The sequence below is a fragment of the Cucumis sativus genome, chromosome 6 (genome assembly GCF_000004075.3).
Source record: "Cucumis sativus cultivar 9930 chromosome 6, Cucumber_9930_V3, whole genome shotgun sequence".
NCBI classification, from domain to species: Eukaryota; Viridiplantae; Streptophyta; class Magnoliopsida; order Cucurbitales; family Cucurbitaceae; genus Cucumis; species Cucumis sativus.
Window position 1 is genome coordinate 1,073,423 of NC_026660.2, and position 20,959 is coordinate 1,094,381.

The window sequence follows — 20,959 nt, forward strand, 5'->3', positions numbered from 1 at the left end:
TATAAAATGTTTGATAATTATAATAAAATATTTATCTAATAGACTCTCTTTAATGACTCATTTAAAACTAGTCAGTCTCAACTTACCCTCTCACTAAGTTTGAGATCTCTCAAATTTATAATATAAAATTTTTTCAAAATTTGATCGGCCTCTTCAATACAACACGAAAAACTCATTTCGAGTTCTTTTTGTGATTTGCTACATTCATTACGATTCAACTATGCCTCCTGACGGCTAGAACAAAATCACAACCAGAAAAGAATAAGCTTTTTAATTGCAATACATGAAGTTAAGGCTTAGTCAATCTTCAAGCTTAAGACTCACAATGCACACTCATTTTAAATGAGAAAACTAGCCCTAAACATGCACGACAAAAAGAAAATGTCATTTTTATCAAACCCTACCGAGCCCAAAGAAGGAAAAAATGTATAGGAATAAACAATAAATTAAATCTTTTGCAAAACATCTTTAGGTTTACCCAACCTGCTCAATAGTCTTGTATAGACAAAAGCACAAATGAAGTTCACAGTCCCCACCAGACAACACTATTTTTAAAAATCAAAACAAAACTCTTATACTAGTCTATACCAGACAACGACAACCAAGTATTTTATTAGTTTAATTACAAATTATCATTACATGCATGCAGGAAATGAGCCATATAAATTCCAATCACACTCCTAGCAGAAACGGAGCTTTAACAAGCATCAAAACTACGATCTCTACCTATAAGAGAATTAAATATTGAAAGGATGGCTATAAAACTCCAATGACATCTTTTAAAACAAGGCAAGATAGTGAAACAAGTATGCAACACATATAATACAATCTTATAAACTACTTTTCTAGGTTAAGTATTTATAGCCAAGCAACTCATGGTTTAGAAACAACTAGCTTGACTTTACTATGTTGTGGTATGACATGCCCAGTACACCCAATGTCCTCCTTTTCGACCTTAACCTTACGATGTAGTAGGGAATGCCCAATACTCTCATCATTTTTGTTGTAGTGAGACACGTCTAAAACTCACCACCACATCATTGTCATGGAGTATACTCAACATTGACAACAAGATAATCTTCATGTGCATATAATATCATTATAATCTCAGTCTCAATCTTAGCCATGTATCTAGTATCGCTCTTAGAAATATCATAACATTTAATCATGTTCATTTTCCATTGAGATGACACCTGAAGAGGAGCAAATGATAATTAGTTCAATTGAACCTTTTGACGAACTCCACCCATTTAACATTGTTGACACGAGAATTGAGTAACATAGGAAACAGAAGTCAAAGTCTAAGATAAAAAAGGCTATTAGGAATCTTAAATATCAAGTAACTGTTGTTGAAAAGCAACTTACAAGTATAAAATCATATATTGCAAAATTGAAGGGCATGATATATATTCACCATCTTCGAACATATTAAACTTCATTTAGTGCTTACTTTTTTTTCCAACATTTGGATGCCCTTTTCCATTCACTTGAAGATTAAGGCAGTCGGGATTCTTTCTGAACAAAACTTCACCACAATCTTCATGGTTTTTATTTGTTATGCTACTTTATTTACGTTCTTGCATTTGAAGGTTGTCTTCTTGTGTTTTTGTCTGACATAAATACATATACATTTTTTTTTCTTCTTTGAAGTGACTTTGAGTTACAAAGTGGTCCTGATATAAGGAATGTATTAAAAAGAACCACTTGTTTGGTCGTTTGATAGAAATGAAGAGTATCAGTTGGTTCATTATGTCTTCGAATCGAAAGAGTACTTTCAAGATTCTTGGACAAATGTTGATTACGTTTACTCTCCATTAAATGTCCACGATAATCATTAGTAAGTTGGCTCCATTCCACTGCAACAAAACAAAAGTGATTGCGACGTATTCACCATTAAATATTTTGAATATGTATTTTTATTTAGTTTCATTATGTTAAGAAAACATGTAGTACTTTAGAAAATAATTGGTGTTTCAATTATGGACCAACACTCATGTGTATTGAGTTTTATTGCAAAATCTGTAAGAGTTGTATATGTATGTTGTGAAACCTGTACACAAATCAATTGATGTAATGAATATCATGGAATTAATACCCCTGTAATTTTTGGGCTTATGAATCTGAAGAACATATTTACTATTGTGAATTTATGTATTTGGAATACAGGTTTCATTGTTTGTGAAAAAGTTCATGTTCAGCTTTAGAAATACAGGTTTCAGATTTGTGAATGGTTTCAAGTTTCAGGTTTCAGCTTGGGGCTATCTCGAGGCAACTTTAATTTTGCAGAATTTAGGAAAACATATTTTTTCATAGCAGAAATTATAAATCCATTTATGATAGGTCACCTCAAATAGTTAATATTATAAATATATAAAATATACTTATAATTTTTATTTGATTCTTCAATCACACTTGTCTTTGGTTTTGGTGTCTACAAACTAGATAGAAAAGAAAAAGAAAAAAAAAAAAAGAGGAAAACTAAAGGGCTAAAAGGAACCATAAATCTAACTACAAAAAGAACTTTCTCGTAATTGACATGTATGATTTAATTACTAATCTTGTATGCTCGACTTTTTGGTGTATGTAATTAGATTGGTACATGTCAATCTGTTGTGGCGTATTTCTCTACTACACTTATACAATTTGAGAGCTTCACTGACACTTAGAATCCTCTTTTTCTTTGGTCGGTCAACTCTGTTGACTACTTTCGGAGGTAAGACAGTCATATGCATATAATCTTAACTTGTCTTCCAATCTAACTGATTCTCAATTGGGTAAACGAGATTTTTGAATATGTTGCTAACAAACATTCATTAGTGTAATAATTAGGACCTAAACTACAAATGTAAATATTGTGATCTCGTGCTGCAGTAATGGCATGTGAACATGGTGGTTGGTCAGCTTGAAACTTCTTACCAGTGCACTCTTGAATATGAAGATTTCCAACCTCCTCCTTATCTAATTATTTGACATGGAGTTGGTAACAGTCAATTAGATTGACCTACATTGTTAAAGCTCGTTCTTGTTTCTTCGGTAAAATTATTACGTCTCCTTCTCAACACTCCTAAAACCATTGTTGTAATAAGGCTCTCACATGTTCAAGAAATGAAGCAATTGTTTCTTCGGTATAATTATTACGCCTCCTTCTCAACACTCCTAAAACCAATGTTGTAATAAGGCTCTCACATGTTCAAGAAAGGAAGCAATAATAGGCAAATCTCCAAGTTCTTTCAATATAGAATTCATGGACTCAAGCTTTATTTGTTGTCCATCCTGTTATATCGTCTTCATGGGCAGTGGACACGAGACCACCGTGCTATTCCAACATCATTTAAATATTTTCTTCAATCATTAGAAAATACAAAAATATTTTTCCACATTTCTAGAAACGTTTATTCACCATATGTTCGATCTAGGTGACAAAGCAACTACCATGTCATTCTTATACTTATCATTTAAATTTTCAATCAAATGTTGAGACACAAATTCAAAGGGCAAACCAACAAAATAACCTTAATCCGTCACAAAGTTGCACCTTCCAATTTTTCAAAGTATTGAAACATCTTTTTTTAAATTAATGTTATACTTTTATGAATGTTTTTTTTTACATGTAGATATTTTATAATGTTTTTTTAATTTTAACAAATGTTAGAAGGAAAAAAGTTATAAAACCCAATAATCCGATCCATAATTTTAGGATTGGTTGAAAGTACTTCAGAATCCAACTAACCCAAAAATTCAAATTAGTCCCAACATAGCCATGATATGATCAAACGAGTAATAAAATGATTTCCACTTCTCCGTATTACAAAGTGCATAATACCCCTAACACCGAATACTACGTTTTAAACCTAAATAATTAGCCTTCTTATTTGTGAACAAAGAGAAAATCACATGCACCCATAGAGAGTAATCCAGCGCAAGAACGAAATAAGGAGGCAAATGAAACATAACCATACACTAAAGCAATATAAAACTAGGGGCGTACAGAACAGAAAAAAAAAAAGAAAAAAAACGAACTCACCAACCTCTTTTGGTGAAGAACTAAACTAACTATAACTCAAAATACAAATGGGAACATATCTACATATTAGCAGATGGCAACAAAAGCGACCAACATCTACAAAAGAAGAAATGAATGTATGAACGTAAAATTTCTATCAACCAGACTTCCTTTCGTTGGAGTGAGAAGGGGAAAGTACATCATCCCCATCCGAACAAGAACTACTTTCTGAATCACTGCTGTCATCGGAATGGTCGTTCAAACCATCAACATTGAATCTTTTCCCCACATGCTCACTTGTGGATTGCCCTGAAAGTGACACAATGCCTAGAGAAGCAATGCTGCTTGCAATTGCATCAATGTCTCGAGCACTACTGTAGAGACCACGGCTTCCAGTCAAAAATAAACTTTGGTTTGCTTCAGAATCTGTTAGAACAACTGGGAGAACGTTCATCAATTGAGAGTTACCCTGGCTTGAACTGCTGATGAGAAGACGCAATGTCTCCCTAGCATCCTTTTCCACATCAGTAGTAGGTATCATTGGATTCACGAGTTTAGGATGTAGTGGTGGAATGGAGGTTGAAATGGTAGGACCAGCACTAACAAGGTAGCCTGGACCTGAAGAGCAAACATCAATTACAGGAACATGAACAATAGGGTCGCAGAACAAAGGAGTGAAGGTTGGGATCTGCTGAGAGGTATTCAGAGGCAAACGAACCAGTGGCTCTGGAAATAGTGCAGGAAAATCCACCGACGGAGAATCAACTAGATTTAAAGGTGATATTGGGACCGATAAGTTTGATGGTGTAGAGGCTGGTAACAGCGAAGGAAATGGCGGAAGAGAAGATGCAGTGACGGATGGGATAGGAAGTTGAGAAGGTTCTTCCCTTCGCTGCAGAAGTGAGGATGCACTAGGACACCAGCAATAGTACGGCGTAAAGAGAGGTGAAACCACACAAGGGGCATGAGATGAACTTCCAGGAATTGGAGTGGCTAATTTTCCCAATGATTCCAAAAAGCTTGTTGGAGATGATGGGCAATTTGAATCAACGGTTTGAGTTTCAGAATTAACACAAAATGCATCGGTGGAAATTGATGATGCTACAATATGGTTGTCTAAAGCCAAGTTCTCTCCACGCCTCCTGAATTTTTCCCTAGCAGCATCTCTCAGAGAAAGCAACGTCTTAGGCAGGCCTTCTTTAAAGGAATTCAACCTGGGGCTTAGACTTCCCTGGTGTGTAGAATTTGCTTTAATTGCTGGACTACTGGAATACCTTGACCGCATAGATTTTGATGATGCAGACGGTTGTCCAAAATGAGATAATGAATGAGATGGTTCTCTAATGTTGTCTGCTGAAGAGTGTGAGTCTGCAGAACTTGCCGGATGGTGGTTAGCAACAGTTGACTCCACGAGATACGCACGAAGGCGTGTTGCAAAGCAACCAAGACGTGATTCACTGATTCCAGTTAATTCAGAAATAGAAGGCCTTCTCTGCAGTAAATCTTTCATCTGTGATACAGGGGAAGAGACATAAGGAAATATGCAACCAAACAAAAGCACAAAACTGTTCTAGATATATATCCAGTGATAACCATCAGGAAACCATCAAAATAATAGTGTCAATTCATAACAATACCACAACTCATGAAGAAATAAAACCACATAAAAGCTTCACATGATTCCCTTTCCAACAAGTTGTTTTCATGAGTGAGGAGCAATAGAAAATGTTCATTACTTACTGAAGCTGTACCCTAAACAAAAAAACTACTTATCATTACGCTAAATACAGAAGTAGAAATACCTTCACAAGTAGTTCTGTTCCCAAGAGCTTTGATTTCTCTGAGCACCAAAAATAAATATTTTGATCATTCGCTTTAATAACAAATGAACGGCCAGAATTATCAGATCCAATCTCCTCAATTGTAACGGAAGCACTTGACGATCTGCTACTCAGAGTGAATAGTCTCTCTACTTGGCCATTATCCCCAATGAATGACAGTCGAAAGTCGGATGATGGTACAACCATTAGATTTAAGTTTCCCCTGTGATGATCGACCAAATAGAAGATATTTTAGAAGCATAAAAAATCCAATTTTACATAATCAATCAAAACCTTAACAGTTAAATCTAAATGACTGAGGAACTAAAAGAAAAAAAGTGTGTCAAATACAAAAACGAAAAATATTCATAAATTTCTGAGATAAAAGAATCAGATAGTAGACTTGAATACGTAGTCTATTACTCTATCTCATTTATTTACAACCAGATCCCCAAAAACATTTGAAATTTTCTCACCATCTAAAATCAATTAGCAATTGAAATAACTTGTCACTTCAATGCTAGGTAGACCATAGACTACATTCTCCACCATCATTATTAGCAAGGTTCCAATCAAAAGGACTGGAAATTTCAACTTGACTACCAAAAGAAAAAAGTAACGCTAAAGACAATTGCAGAAAAATACCAACACTTGACATGCTGAAAAATGTTCAAACTGACAAAGTTAAGATGTTCCGCTGTTAAATATTAAATGATGAGTAATTCACTTTAAATCAAAACCTCAAATCTGATTCCTCTTTAACAATTAAAAATAACACAAAATCTTTCTACATCATCATTTCATAGAGTTAATATGACACTATACTAAGTACAAATATAAATATAAATCAGCACCAAATAATTAAAAATAAAAATATAACGTCTTCCAAGAAAGAATTATATTGCTACATTTTATCAGAACAAACAGTTAGGCTCCCAAACACTTTGGTCAGATACAAAAGGACTCAGCATACGTTGAAAAAACATTAAGATAGATGGACAGGGGAACGCATTCGGAACAGTTAGGACAAAAGTACAGCACAGATAGCACCCATTCCAATAATCCCATTTTAATTATATGTTGTAACCCTACACAACTAGAAAACAGAAGCAAGCTGTTATTATAGTACAAGAGCATGAAACTACCTTTACTTCCTCATAATTCAGAGATCATAATAGAAAACGCCCACATTACCTACAAACCAAAAGATATATTTATTTGGAAGAAAGAACATTGTTGCTATTAGTAGGCTAACATGTAGAGTCCTAAATCTATAAATTACCACTGATTACAGTTATACCATAGAAGTAAAAGAACTTCTAATTAGAATCCTAATTAGACCCCATCCCCATAAAAATGATCTATAGGCTAGATGTAGAAATATAGTCACGAGAAGACACATATACATAGGAAGAGGAAAGAAAACATAGAAGCTACCCCAGGGGCAGCATAGGGGCTACATATGTTGGTGTAGCAATTGTTATCATATTTGATTCATCAGGTGGTGCTGCAGAGCAATATGAAGTAAACAAAGATGTGTACTAATGTGAAAGTGCACAATTACTACAAGTTAGACACTCAGCATTTCTTACAAAAGGAGAAGGCAACACCATGAAAAAAGTAGCACTGATTTTATTTTAAAAAATTGCATAAGAACTGTCCCAACAATCACCTAGTCAAGTAGTATTAGTAAAGCAACAATTTGAAGTCATATAAATGACAAAGTCAAGCAAGAAACTATATTTTACACAGGAACAGGACAAGGAACTCGGAGTCCACATTTGCATTAAACAGGAAAATCCTACACACTAACAAATAGAAACGATGGTGCCAGGTCTTAAAATATCTTATATGAAGAGATTGGATTATAAATGGATATTGCAAATTATAGCATTTTAAGTTGCAATTTAGAAAATGAAAGACAGTTGGCATCTACAGAATCAAAAGAATTTAAACATTGGCAGAGTCAAGTGGCATGAAAAAAATTGCTCATCCCCTCGACCTATACACTATTACAGTGTTCTCAACCTAACTAATAAATGCTCAAAAAGTAGAGATAGAAACGAAGAAGTAAATATATGCATTCCTTTCTTAGTTATTCGCTTCTGATCAAAGTAGCAGTCTTCATATTATTCAAGAATAATAGAATAAGCCTGAGCACAAACAATCGCATGACATCATTACCTAGAGGACGTAGGACAAAGGAGGCTTCCTTGCTTGTCAATTTTTCCAACACGAATAGAGACGAGAGGTATACAGAAACACCTAGCCAGAATGCCAACTTCAACCGGTTCGAAATGCTGAGTTACAAAAATGGAGGTGGATCACATCAGCGAAAAGGAAAAATGACAGACGCAGAACTAGACACTGCAAAAACCCATAACCAGCAGCAATACAGATTGAAACAGAATCTAGACCGAGAGGGGGGAAACCACCAAATTGAAGCGACGAAAAATGAAATTGAAAGAAAAATATCGTTCAATCTTTTTTACTCACGCCAAATACAGATTCCATGACATCTCCATCGGCACCAGGAGTCCTATGCAGAACCGCAGAACGAGCATGGAATATAAAGCAGCGAACGATCGTTGACAATTAAAAATCCACCATATATTAAAACTTAGAATAATCAATACATATTTAAGCACAAACCTGACTCAATTGAGCAAGAAGACGATCTTCCGCTATGCCGCTAGACGTAGTCATCTTCAACAACGGCTTCAACCTTTCGTCAGCCCGACAAGCGCCCATAACTTGCATATCTAGCGCCTGAAGCCACCGTATAACCCTATCTTCCCGATCGCTGTGTTGAAGCAACAGATCGCCATCTCCTTCATCAACAATTATATCAGTGAGCCGCTCCGTAAGATTAATCTCCCTCGTCGAAGCATGCGAACCTCCAGAAACCTCAACAACATTAGAAGAGGCACCGCCAACACGAGACGAGTCAGCGAATTCTTCAACGTTATCACGATCGGCGGCATCGTTAACGTTCCTGGCGATCGATTCTTCTTTTCTAGGGTTTGACATCGAGAAACGCAATAGTCTTCGTGCAATGAGAATATAGAAAAGAAGTTTCAAGATTACTGCCGGTAGATTCAAAATCCCCGAGCTCCTCGACGCAGCGAAATTGAGTATCCAATGAATCCGAAAGCCTCAAACACCAGGAAAGAAATGGTAAAAGAAAATAAAGAAGAAGAAACAGAAATCTGAGAAAATTTTGGAAATCAGAAGACGAATGGATTGTAAAGTAGATGGGAAGGAAACGTTAGAAAGGAATCGCAGTTACAATTGCCAGAGAGGAAAAACGAAGAGAAGAGAAGAAAGGAAGATATGTTGCAATGACCGACATATATAGAAAGGGTTAGATATTTTGTTATGCGCGAGGTAAAACGGACCTGCCTTGCGGACTTCAAGGGTAATATATAAATAGAGAATAGTAAGTCGGTTTAAGATCCGGTGGGTAATGCATAAAGCCCACGTCATCGAGGCCCCACAGGATTGTAGGGTTTACGGCCATCCGAAATCCATCCAGCGTTTTCCCTACGGGCCCACCTTCCACGTCATTTCTTATCCGTGAAACTGGCAAACGCCCGTTGGCCACCAGACACTGACGAACCAACAACAAATTACGTTACAATCTTCCATTTTTTCTCTTTTTTTATATTTTCTTATTCTACTACCCCAATAATTGAGTATTATTTAAATTATTGTTTTCATAAAACCATACAAAATCATTTAAAAGACTTCCAACAAATTCTTCTTTTTTATTGTATTCAAAAATACATTTAATTCCATTTTAAATTTTAAAATTTATATTTAGTTATGAATTTGAAAATACAATCGTATATCTCACCTCCACAATTTTTCAAGACAAGATCTAAAAACAAACAAAATGATCATTCAAATTTTATTTTATATATTTTATTAAAAGTAAAAATGAAAATACATCACAAATCAAACTAGAGATAAGATACCAATATCGATAAGTTTAAATATACGACATTATATATAAGGTTTATTGAAAACAAACACACGAAAGATGCTCTATATTTAACCTTTAAAAAATTAATTTAATCCACAAAAGTACATGATATCAGATTAATAACATAAGAATTCTTTAAATGAGGTTAAGTTTGTGTAAGGATTTGATGTTTAACCTTTAACGGGTACACGAGCAAATATATATGATTTTCTATACTCTTCTGATTTTTATACTTTTATTTTAATTATAATATTGTTATGAAATTAAGTGAAATTTATGAGTTTTAGGCTTCTATATAGAATTTGAAATGTGCTTCATATATCTTATCTTTGTATACTTTATTTTTACTAATTTTCCTCTAGTGCAAGAAAAAAACAAACCAAATACTATTTAATGGCTATTAAATCCATAGAATTAAAGATAAAAATGGACAAATATTTATGTTTGCATAGAGAGTAAATAGTCCATCTTTTTTTAAAAAAATTATCAATTTCACATAGTAAATTTATTTAACTTATTGAATGCATGATAAAAAAGTTATTGTTATTGGTGTTGTGTCTCATAAAATAATTAAAATAGTAATTAAAATGACTAACACTTCCAAACCCTAACGTTAGAGAACGTAAATTTAACATTAAGTTGTAAATTGATAATTTATTATTAAAATTGATAAAACTTAAAATTAAAATTAGAGGAAAATAACCTTTTTATGAGTAATAATTTTAAAAAGTGTGTTTAATCTTTAAAGTTATAAATTGATAATTTATTATTTAAATTGATACTATAAGAAAAGATATATTTTTAGTCTGTCCTTGAATTTTGAAAAGTAAATATGTTTAGCCTATGATGTTTCAAATCGTTTGTTTTTATCACGAACTCTTCAAATTTTGGTTTTAAACGTCACTCTAATAGAAGAATATTAAACTTGAACAAAATAAATTGACTAGATGCTTAAGTATTTATTTAATTCCTAATTTATTTTTTGTTATTATTATTTTGGCTTTAGGCTTTTGGGCTTTTGGGCTTTTGGCTTTTGGCTTTTCAAATAGTTTAGCTATGGAGGAAGAGAGTGAACAAAAGAAGAGGGGTGTTGGAACATTTAATATTTTGTTATTTGTGTTTTACTTTTAAGATTGTGTTATGTTATTATTTAGTTTAATTTAATTTCTCATACATGTAAAAGTTTGTTGGACCCCTTTTAGCCTAGTTCTTAAGTTTAATTCTATAAAATTGTTGTTAGGTTAGAAACTCTAAATATATCTTCTATAAATTTCTTTCCAACGTTTTAATTTTATTTTTAAAAACTTGAAGGGTAAATAGTCATTTTTAAACATGAGGAACTAAGGGACATAAAATTAATTTTGACTTTTAAATTAAATATAACAAAATATTAGAAATGATATAGATTTTAAAATTTTCTCTAAATTTGTTCCTACTTGAAATAATTTATCATATTTATTTATTATTTTCTTTTCATTTTTAATAAGCATTTTTTTTCTCTTTGGAGTAGGTCCCTCTAATTACAATATAAGGCAAAACCAATGAAGGGTACAATAAGCCAAACCGACCTAGCTAGCCCACCCCCTTCTACCCCCACTTTCATGGTGACATTTGATCTATTAAAGAAAATAATTAAATAGATGTCTTAGTTTGAACTATGATGCTATTTGGTTAAACTTTTTAAAAAATTGTACAAATAACTTTACTCAAATTTTGTTTTATGTTTAAAGGGGCAACATTATATAATTTAACCATGGTAAATGTATAATTCAATTAATAATTTTAATTCCGTAATTACTAATCTAATTTGATGTTTTTAACCACTAAAATCACACAAGTTGTAAAGAATTAAATCACACAAGTTGTAAAGGAGTTAAATTAAAACACTAAAAGTAATCAACGATCGTGTTTATGTATTATCTATAGAGGTCTATAGTTATGCTACTCCAATTAAATTTGTACTTGTAATTTAGCTAATATAAAAACGAAACTATTGTGAAAAAATTAAGTTAAATATAAAATGATAAAAAAAAAAAAAAGGTTAGATACATGGAGGGGTGTAAAGACTTGAGAAAAACAAAATTTTGGTCATTTAAATTAAACTTTACCATCTATTTTGTCGATAATGATTTTAAAACCTACCTTTTAATTTTAAAAGTTTGAAAAATAGTTCTAAAGAATATTTGGGTTAAAGTTGGTGGTTAGTTGACTAACAAAAAAAATGAAAAAATGAAAAATAATTGTATAGGACCAAATTTAAATGTATATACAACTTTTATATAATTTTATTGATGTGACATTTTTTCTCCTTTTCCTCCTTTATTCTTCACTTCTCAAAATTTTTCTTTTTTTAGTATTCGATTGCCATTGATGATCAAAAGTTGTTTGATAGGATAATTTTTCTTTTTTCGTATATTTTAGTTTTGAAGTTTCTTTTTTTGAGATTTGAAAAGAGGAGCGGGAGAGATGGGGGAGGCGAAGAAGGGAGAAGGAAGAAGTGTTGAGTGATATATCAGTAAATTTTGTCTTTATAAACTAGTTTAAGTTTTTTTTTTTTTTTTTTGTTCATTTGAATTTGAACTAAGAAAGAACATTTGAAACTATATTTTAAATCTTATGCAATAAAGTGGTTGGTTTAAAATTTCAAACACAAAATAAATAGTTTGATGAAAGTTTTTTTTTTAAGAAAAAAAGTTGAGTGCAAAAAATAGAAGTGTAAGTTACTAAAGCGAAAAGAAAAGAAGTTACTAAAATGGTACAAAACCAAAGGAAGGAAAAAGTTAAAACAAACCATACAAAAATTGTAGAGAAACAAAAATAAAGGGGAAGTGAACACGTAAAAGATATATATAAAAAAAAAAAGTTAGGAATATTTTTAAAATGTTAGAAAGAGAAAGTGGGGAAATGGATAAAAATGGAAGAAAATAAATAAAGTTAGAAATAGAGATTATAAAAACTTTAGGAAAAGAAAATTAGAAGCAACTAACGATTCACATAATTTGAGTATAAAATAAAGTGAAAATAGATGGAGAAATTTTATCGTTGTTATTGTTATTATTATTATTTTATTAGAAAATTGCTAAAAATAGCAAAATAGACTATATATATATATTTAACATTTCTAAAGAAATTATCTTTTAATGATTATTTTAATGAAGTGATTATTATTTTTTAAAAACCTCTTATTATTATTATTTTAATATTTTAAAAACAAAAACTACTTCTACTTCAGAATTAATTAAAGTCAAAATAATAATGTTTTATTAAATGTTTTGATTGTTATTATAATGATGTGTTTAGGTTGAACTTCTAAATATATAAATATTTGCTTATATGAAATAAACTCAAATGAATAATTGATTTAGGCATAAAAGAATATAATTTAGGCCATTTTAATATCATGTTTTAGTCTACCTTAAAAATGCACAATCAGTTTGATTTCTCCAAAATAATAAAATATTTTCTTACGAATGACCTAAAAAAAGGACTAAGATTAGATTCGTTTAACCCTTAAAAACTAATGTTATATAAACATATCGTATTAACCTTTGTATTTTGAACATTTTGTTGCTCTTGCTCTCGATTCTCAACTTACTTTTTTACTTGGTGAGATAAATTAAAAGAACATTGATATATTTAATCATCATAAAGATAAAATATAAAAAATGAAGGAAAGTAAAAAGGAAAAATAGCTACATCTTAATTTGCATACGTTAAGTCGTTAACAATTCAGTTAAGCAAATGGACAAAAGAAGAAGAAAAAAACCAAAGTTTTAGAGAATGGAGTAAATTTGATTTTGAGGAAAATTTTAAATGATTCAAATACAGTTACCTCTAATATCATATTATAAAGTTAAAAAGATGAGAGGGGGGAAAAAGGAGGAATAAGTGTTTTGTTGTATTTTTCTTTTGCATAAAAGGAATATTCGGGCAAGCCATGGGACGGTCATAGTCATAAAAAGACAATTTTTTTAGCATGTTATAAAAAGACATTTACATTTTTGTGATTATCTTTAAAAAAAAATTAGATTACAATAAGCAATATAAAAATAACAACATTTGAACAAGTTTGATCCATTTTAATAGGAAAGTTTACAAAAAAAAAACAGTAAACAAAAATTTAGGATAATAGAATCTATGTCACTTGCATTTTCAAAATTGCAAAAATAGCAAACTTAGACTCATTTGAATATGGGATCATCTCACCCTTTCAACGAACTTAAATCTTCCAATTACAAGAATATTAGTGAACGTTAGTTAAGGCTTTTCATAAGTGTGAGACTCACTCTCAATAGTAATATTTCCATTCTCTAGTGAATATCACTTCACTTGTTGAACTTAAACTCCCCTATGTTTGAGAATCCCTTCTCAAGCAATGTTATCTTCGGCTCCCCTAAAATCAAGACAACATTCACACAAAGTACATTTCAACGACGATCTCAAACACATCTATCTACAACAAAATCATCATCACAAAGATTGACATATACCATCCAATTACCACCGCCAAGATGAAAATTTTCCATAAAAATAGACTAAAAAGACTGAAAAAAAATCTAGCTAGCAAGATAACTTCTAACTCTTAAATACTACAGCCCGAAGATGGAAAACAACTTCATTCTAAAGCATAAACAAGGAAAGAAACCTTAAAAAAAAACTCATAGTTGTTCAAATTTAAGAAAAAATAAATCTGGAAGAGTAACATGTTGAGAGACATTATCTTATGAGACATCGCTAAAACAATCTAAGAACCAAACTCAAAAAACTTTCACCAAATACATAGCCAATTCTAAATATCTAACAATTGCAAAATTAACTCTAAATCTTTTTTAAAAAGTTTAAAAATACTCCTATACCATCAATATGATAATGATACATTTAAATAATAAGAGAGATTTAGTTACGGTAAAAAGATTATTATTTGAGATCCTAACAAGAAAACAACATTCAAATTTTACTTATCAAATTTAGATGAAAAAAATACACAAAACTTGTCAAAGAGATTTTAAAGAACCATAAAATTGTGTTCCATGCATACACATAATTTTTTTTATTTAAGATGATATTTTCCTTCAATCAAGAAATCGACCATGAAAAGGAAGTTTATAAAAATAACAAAAATGAAATTATGATATTAGAGTTCATCATACTTACATTTTCAAAATTTCAGAAATAACCAATTTAAAAGCAGATGATCATCTGATTATCATTGATTACCATCATATTTACCAAATTTGCAATATGAAAAATAAAGGTGTTATGAGTTTTTTTTTTTTTTTTTTGTCATCTAATGCTTCCCATTATGGAATATATATATTTTTTCCCTTTAATTCTTAAATAAAATCATTAAAAAAACTACTCTATTTTATGTTATTTTGTCACTTTTGTATAAATTATATTTTTTTAAAAAAAATCCAATCATATTAGTGGTCCATTTGAATTGAATTAAAAAAATGTTATTCAAGAAACTAATTTTTGTTTAAACTATTTTTTAAAAAATGGTTGAAAATTAATACACTTTAAAATCTATTTTGAGTGACTTCCAAACACTTTAGATTTTTTTTATCTAAAATAACTTATTTTAGAAATTAAACACTTGAAGATGTAATCCAAACACACCATAAAACTATGTATTTTGATTTGATTGAACTTTATATCTTTATTTATTGTGTTTATATCTTGAAATTTTATATTTAACATCCAAACATAAATTTTCATATATGATCAACATTTGATAATTTTGTTTTTAGATTGTTGGAAAAACAAATGTTGATCATAGTTGTGTCGTGTCAAAACACTGCCCTAAAAGCAAAAATCGGCGTGACATCGATGTTAAATCGCTTATGTTGATTGCTCTCGAATGTTAACATAACTTTTCCAACTCATGCGTGCACACGCTTGAGTTAAGAATGGAATCAAAAAGGAAAATAATTGCTCAAAGAATCAGAGGAAAGAATAGGATTTTGCAAGAAGAATAATTGAACTCTTTAATCATAATTCTTTACACAATATATATATTGATAGAACTAAGACATGCACAGCGAAAAAAAGAATCGAATTTCTACACTAATTGTCATAATTAACATGTAACCCTAAAACAATCAAATTAGGGTTTTAGGAAATATTACCTTTGAAGCTTTCAAAAAAACTTCGATACCTGCTTACCAATTCAAACCGATACCACCACTAACACTCAACTACTATCCTCTGGATAAACAACCGGGTTGTGGGACCCAATTTGGTGTAGAAAGTAATGGAGATAAAAGGGGATTGGAAGGTAGAATGTTTTTTCCTTGGTTGAGATATTGGAGAATGATAAAAAAAAAGGCAAAAGTTTTCAATCATTTGAAAACACCCCTATTTATAACCTAAATACATGCAAAAATGCATGTAATTAATTGGTCAAATCTCAACACCTAATGTTCCACTAACAATTAGTGGAACTTAGTGGGCTAGGTGTCTACATCTCATATAGCCACATATCCCACTAAGAGTTAGTGGGATTATCCAACAAAATGTTGGATTTTCCCACTAACTTAGTCCAAGAGTAAAATGGTCATTAGATATTTCAAGTCAAAAGTCAAGCTTTGACTTTTCTAAGTCAAAAGTCAATATTTTGACTTTTACCATTTTGTCCATCTTGACTAATTCCAACCTCCCGAGCATGAATCCGCATTCATTTTTTCAAAATTCAAATCACATCTGAATATAAGGCCGGTCAAAGTTTGACTTTTCAAAGTCAAAAGTCAACATTTTGACCAATTCCATCAATTATGAGCTTCTTAGTATGAATCCGCATTCATACTTATAGTATGTAAAACATAAAGCTCTATTTCTAATTAGAAGATCGACGACTATATCATTATATTTGTCGGTTTCTCTTTCTTCTCCCAATTCAAACAATTCGACTTATTTCATCACACTATTCTAAGTTTAATCCACATGAGCTAGCAGGGGAACCTAATGGACCTATAGATCATGGGCTCCAACGATTCAAGATTAACTAGCTAAACTCTTTTAAACCGAGTTAATCAACATTCGTTAACTAACGGGTCATTCCACTAAAGTCCCGTAGTTGCACTCTCCTCACTATAGATATATTTGTGTTCATTTGATAAAACCATAATCAGTAAGTTAATCCTTCACAGGTTGCTTGTAACCTTGGCTGGGTCAAAATATCGTTTCACCCCCAAGATTACATCTTGCTCCTTAAGTCGGGCGCGCGGGCCAACGCTGATGAGCTGCCCTCACCTATGCAGATCTGAGGATAATCTCGTGTGAACAGGAGTTCATAGTTAACTCAGGATTAAGATTAAGTTACCTAGGTCATCAATAATCGAGATAGTCAGTTTTAAACAGTAAACGGTGTTATAACGTAAAAAAGACTAATTCATGGTTCAGTCTTATGTAAACACTTTACATAGGATGCCCCCACTTTCATGTCTCTACATGAACGATTCAGGATCACCTCGTTTGTACTACAAAGTGGGCCGCTCTAAATAAGGCGCCAAACCTTTATTCATATACTATAGACTATTTAGGCTATACACTCGAACTTGATCCACGTTTATGTTTACACATAAAGTTTAAGTTTATTCAAAAATAGCCTTGGAACTTGATTTATTGGATTTAAAATTATAATATTTAATTTCTCAATAACAACTTTATTGAACAGAATATGATTACAAACTACGAGTTTTAAGACAAAAAATTTCAACATATATATATAAAGAATAATTATTATAATTCTAAAATAAAATAAATAATGATAATTATCAATTTCCATTGAAATATCAATTAGAAAACAGTACAATGATGGTCATTTCCAACATTTCCGTTTGCCCTTCCTTTCCATATTATTCTTGAATTTTTCTTCTTCTTTCCATCATATTTTTCTCTTCTTCTGCAATTTTTATAAAAAAAATTTCAAACTGTTATTTTGTTGTTTAAGATCATGTGTCAAATATAAAAGATCGTGATAAAAAAACTTTCAAATATTGGATTGTCAAATGTAAATGATTGCGTACCAAAAATAGTCAAATCTAAATGATCGTTTTTCAAATATAAACGATCGTGTATCAAATTTTTTTGAAAAAAATCGTTGAAATTTGACTACCCAAATTAAAACTATCAAATCTAAATGATCGTGTAGAAAAGAATAGTTAAATCCAAACAATTGTTTCCCAATATATTACGCATTTGTTTCCCAATATATTACGCATTTGTTTCCCAAATATATTATGTGTGCTAGATGCCAATTAATTGCGGGTATTTTTTGTATTTTCCATTACGGGCTTGTGAGTTTTTTTCATTTTCGAAAATGTTTTATAGAGTGTAAATATTGATAGAAATTAGACATGCACGACGGAAAATGAATCGAAATTCTACCATAATTGCACTTAATTAATGAGTAAATTCTAAACCAAAAATAAATTGAAATGTGGGTTTTGAGAATACTTACATTCAAAGCTCTGATATTTGTTCGAACAACCATTAAGTTGTCCTACTATCTTCTGTACTTAGAACCGAGTTGTAGGATCGGTTGGATGAAAGAACTGGGAGAGAGAAAAAGATGGAAATAGGAAAAAAAAATGGATTCATGAGATTAAAGGTTTTGGGGCTTGAGAGTTTTTTTTTTTTTTCTTCGTTCGTTTTAAAAACAGTTGCCCAAAACTTCAAAATTCAAAACTTTTTTCAACAAATAATGAAGGCTCATATTTACAATGAAAACCCATGCAAAAGTACATGTAACAAATTCATTATGGTCCAACATCTCACAATCCATTTTCTCTAGTAGACTTTTTGTCCTCGTCAAATCACAACGCCTAGCACACTAGACTTTTTGCTTTCTTTCTATTCTCTCAAATATCTTTAACTCCATTGTTGAACTTGAATGTTGATTTTGGAAATCACAAAAGATTGAACGAAAGGTAAAGTAAAAGGAAATTTTGCATGAACAAAAGAATGAAGAGAAGAGAAAACAAACTTTTCCTTTGCTTTTTATGAATCATGCCAAATAAATACAAAAATGTCAACCATGTTGGAAAATGGTAAAAAAATAAATAAAATCTTTTATTTTTCTAATAATGATTTGTCTAACTCTTTTTATATTTGTTTTTGTGGTATTTGGTATAATTATAGTGTATTTTGGTGTTTTTTTTAATGGTTTAAAAACTCTCTAAATTATGGGATGTTTTAATGCAAGTGTGAGTTTTTTTTTGTACAATTTCACACTCTTATTCTTCATTACTTATCCATATTTTTCCACTTCTATAATTTTTTATTTATTTTTCGCTATTTGTCCAAAACCTTTAATTTTGCCTTTTATTTGATCATTATAAATGATCGACGAGGGGCGAGGGCCTGAAATGTAATTGCATTAAAGACAGCCCACCATTTGATAACAAATTATGAAAGCCCAAAAAGTACCGTAGCCCATTAGAAAAGGTCCAATATCTTTTTGAAAAGAATTCATTGGATTTGGGCCTTGGGTTTGTTTTTCATGGTTTTCTCCCATCTTTAGAAAGTAATTCACATATAGGGTGGAATCGAGGGTAATATTTATAATACAAGCATTGTTTTAGACTTTAGTTGAGCTATGTTGGTTTTGGGAGAAGTGAAAATATCTAAAGTTAGGGGGAATTTGAAGTTTGTTCTAATCATTTAAATCTCTCTAAGTGATTTCAAAATTGATAAAATCACATTTTCTCGAGTTTGAAAATTTTAAGCTGGTCACCTCCTTATTAATTGATTGTAGGAGTGTTTAACGCAAATGTATGAGTGTGGCAATGAGTTGAGATATAAATTCCACTTAATTAAAGATTTGTGTTTTGTGCACTTGGACTTGATTCATTTGTTGGCCTACATCATATAATTGGGCTACAGAATGTGCTTTTCATATTCTTTTTTGTAACATGACCGTTGATAGAGTTATTAATTACATTTTGAGGCTATTCTCAATTACAATATAAATCCAACTTAACTTAAAATTAATGTCACATGCACAAATTTGTAAAATGATTTGAAGCTTATTGTTTTCTTTATGGTTCTCAACGTGTCACGAGCAATTGTCTTCTAAAATAAGACCAAATAATTAACCTATGAATGTAACAGTTCAAGTCTTCAACCATAAGATCCAAACATTACCATGTGTGAGTTTCTTTATATTATGGAGATAATGAGGAGACAGAGAATTAGGAGAACATCTTTTTTAATGTTTTTTCATTGCAATCAACAAGTATTTTTTTTTTAATAAATAATTTAATTCCTTTCCTGTTTTTAACTTTCAACTTTTTTTTTTTTTTTTGTGAGAATGAAGTGTAAAACACGAAAATATTTTTGCAATTACATCGTAAAAATTACTATAATAAAATAAAAATAAATAAAAGTGGAAAAAAATGAAGTGAACAAAATGGTAGTAGAGAAAGCCAAGGAACTGAACCCAAGTCGTGCGATCTGTTTGGGTATAAATTTTTGATGACTGGGTGATTTTTAATAAGGGTTAATTATTTGTTTGAAAAAACTTACGAGTGGAACAATTAAATTAGGATTAAAAAGTGATTGAACTCAATTCCATCAACTTCAGAAAAGAGAATGCATGAAGTGAGAATGGAAACAAAAATGAAATGTGTCCCCCCACCTTTAAACAATAATGGAGCACCACCATATAGGTTATTCATTATACATCATATATGGAGAGGTCCCCTTTTGTTGCATATTTTACTTTAACATCATTTTTAGAGCTAACTTTTAGTACAAGTAGATATTAAATGATTTTGGAGTCCATTGCCCCTTGTCCTTAAAAAAAAAAAAAAAAAAAAAAAAAGAGATTCATTGTTTTGTTCTATAAAACTAAGCCCACACCACACCATAATCTTCCTTTTGTTATTATTATTATTTAATTCCCCACCTGAATTTAATTCAATGGAAGACTTTCTTTCTCATGTCCTTTTCCTTTTCCTTATAATCAAACACCATATGCCTATTTTGGATATATCTTAATAAGACTATAAATTATGGATATCAATTGCAACATTAACACCGATTAACATGATGGTGAAATGTTTCAACTCATTTCAGTGTATTTATGAATTCAATCACTTCCTTCAATATAATTTATTTTAGTGGTGTAGTATGGTGTGATGTAATTAT

At 31.0% G+C, this 20,959-nt stretch overlaps 1 protein-coding gene across 2 annotated transcripts; it reads right to left on the reverse strand.

Moving 5' to 3' along the window:
• Positions 1 to 3,843: 3,843 nt before the first annotated feature.
• Positions 3,844 to 9,203, reverse strand: LOC101206438. 2 transcript variants are annotated; one of them, XM_011658102.2, is made up of 5 exons: positions 8,476 to 8,618; positions 8,320 to 8,362; positions 8,008 to 8,123; positions 5,806 to 6,046; positions 3,844 to 5,513 (listed from the first exon to the last, which is right to left on the reverse strand). In XM_011658102.2, the coding sequence occupies exons 2-5, from the start codon at positions 8,335 to 8,337 to the stop codon at positions 4,161 to 4,163; spliced, it is 1,728 nt and encodes a 575-aa protein (XP_011656404.1). In that variant the 5' UTR covers positions 8,338 to 8,362; positions 8,476 to 8,618; the 3' UTR covers positions 3,844 to 4,160. The 2 variants fall into 2 exon arrangements, with proteins under 2 accessions (XP_011656404.1, XP_004138433.1); XM_004138385.3 differs by lacking the exon at positions 8,320 to 8,362 and having other exon boundaries at positions 8,476 to 9,203.
• Between the last annotated feature and the right edge of the window lie 11,756 nt (positions 9,204 to 20,959).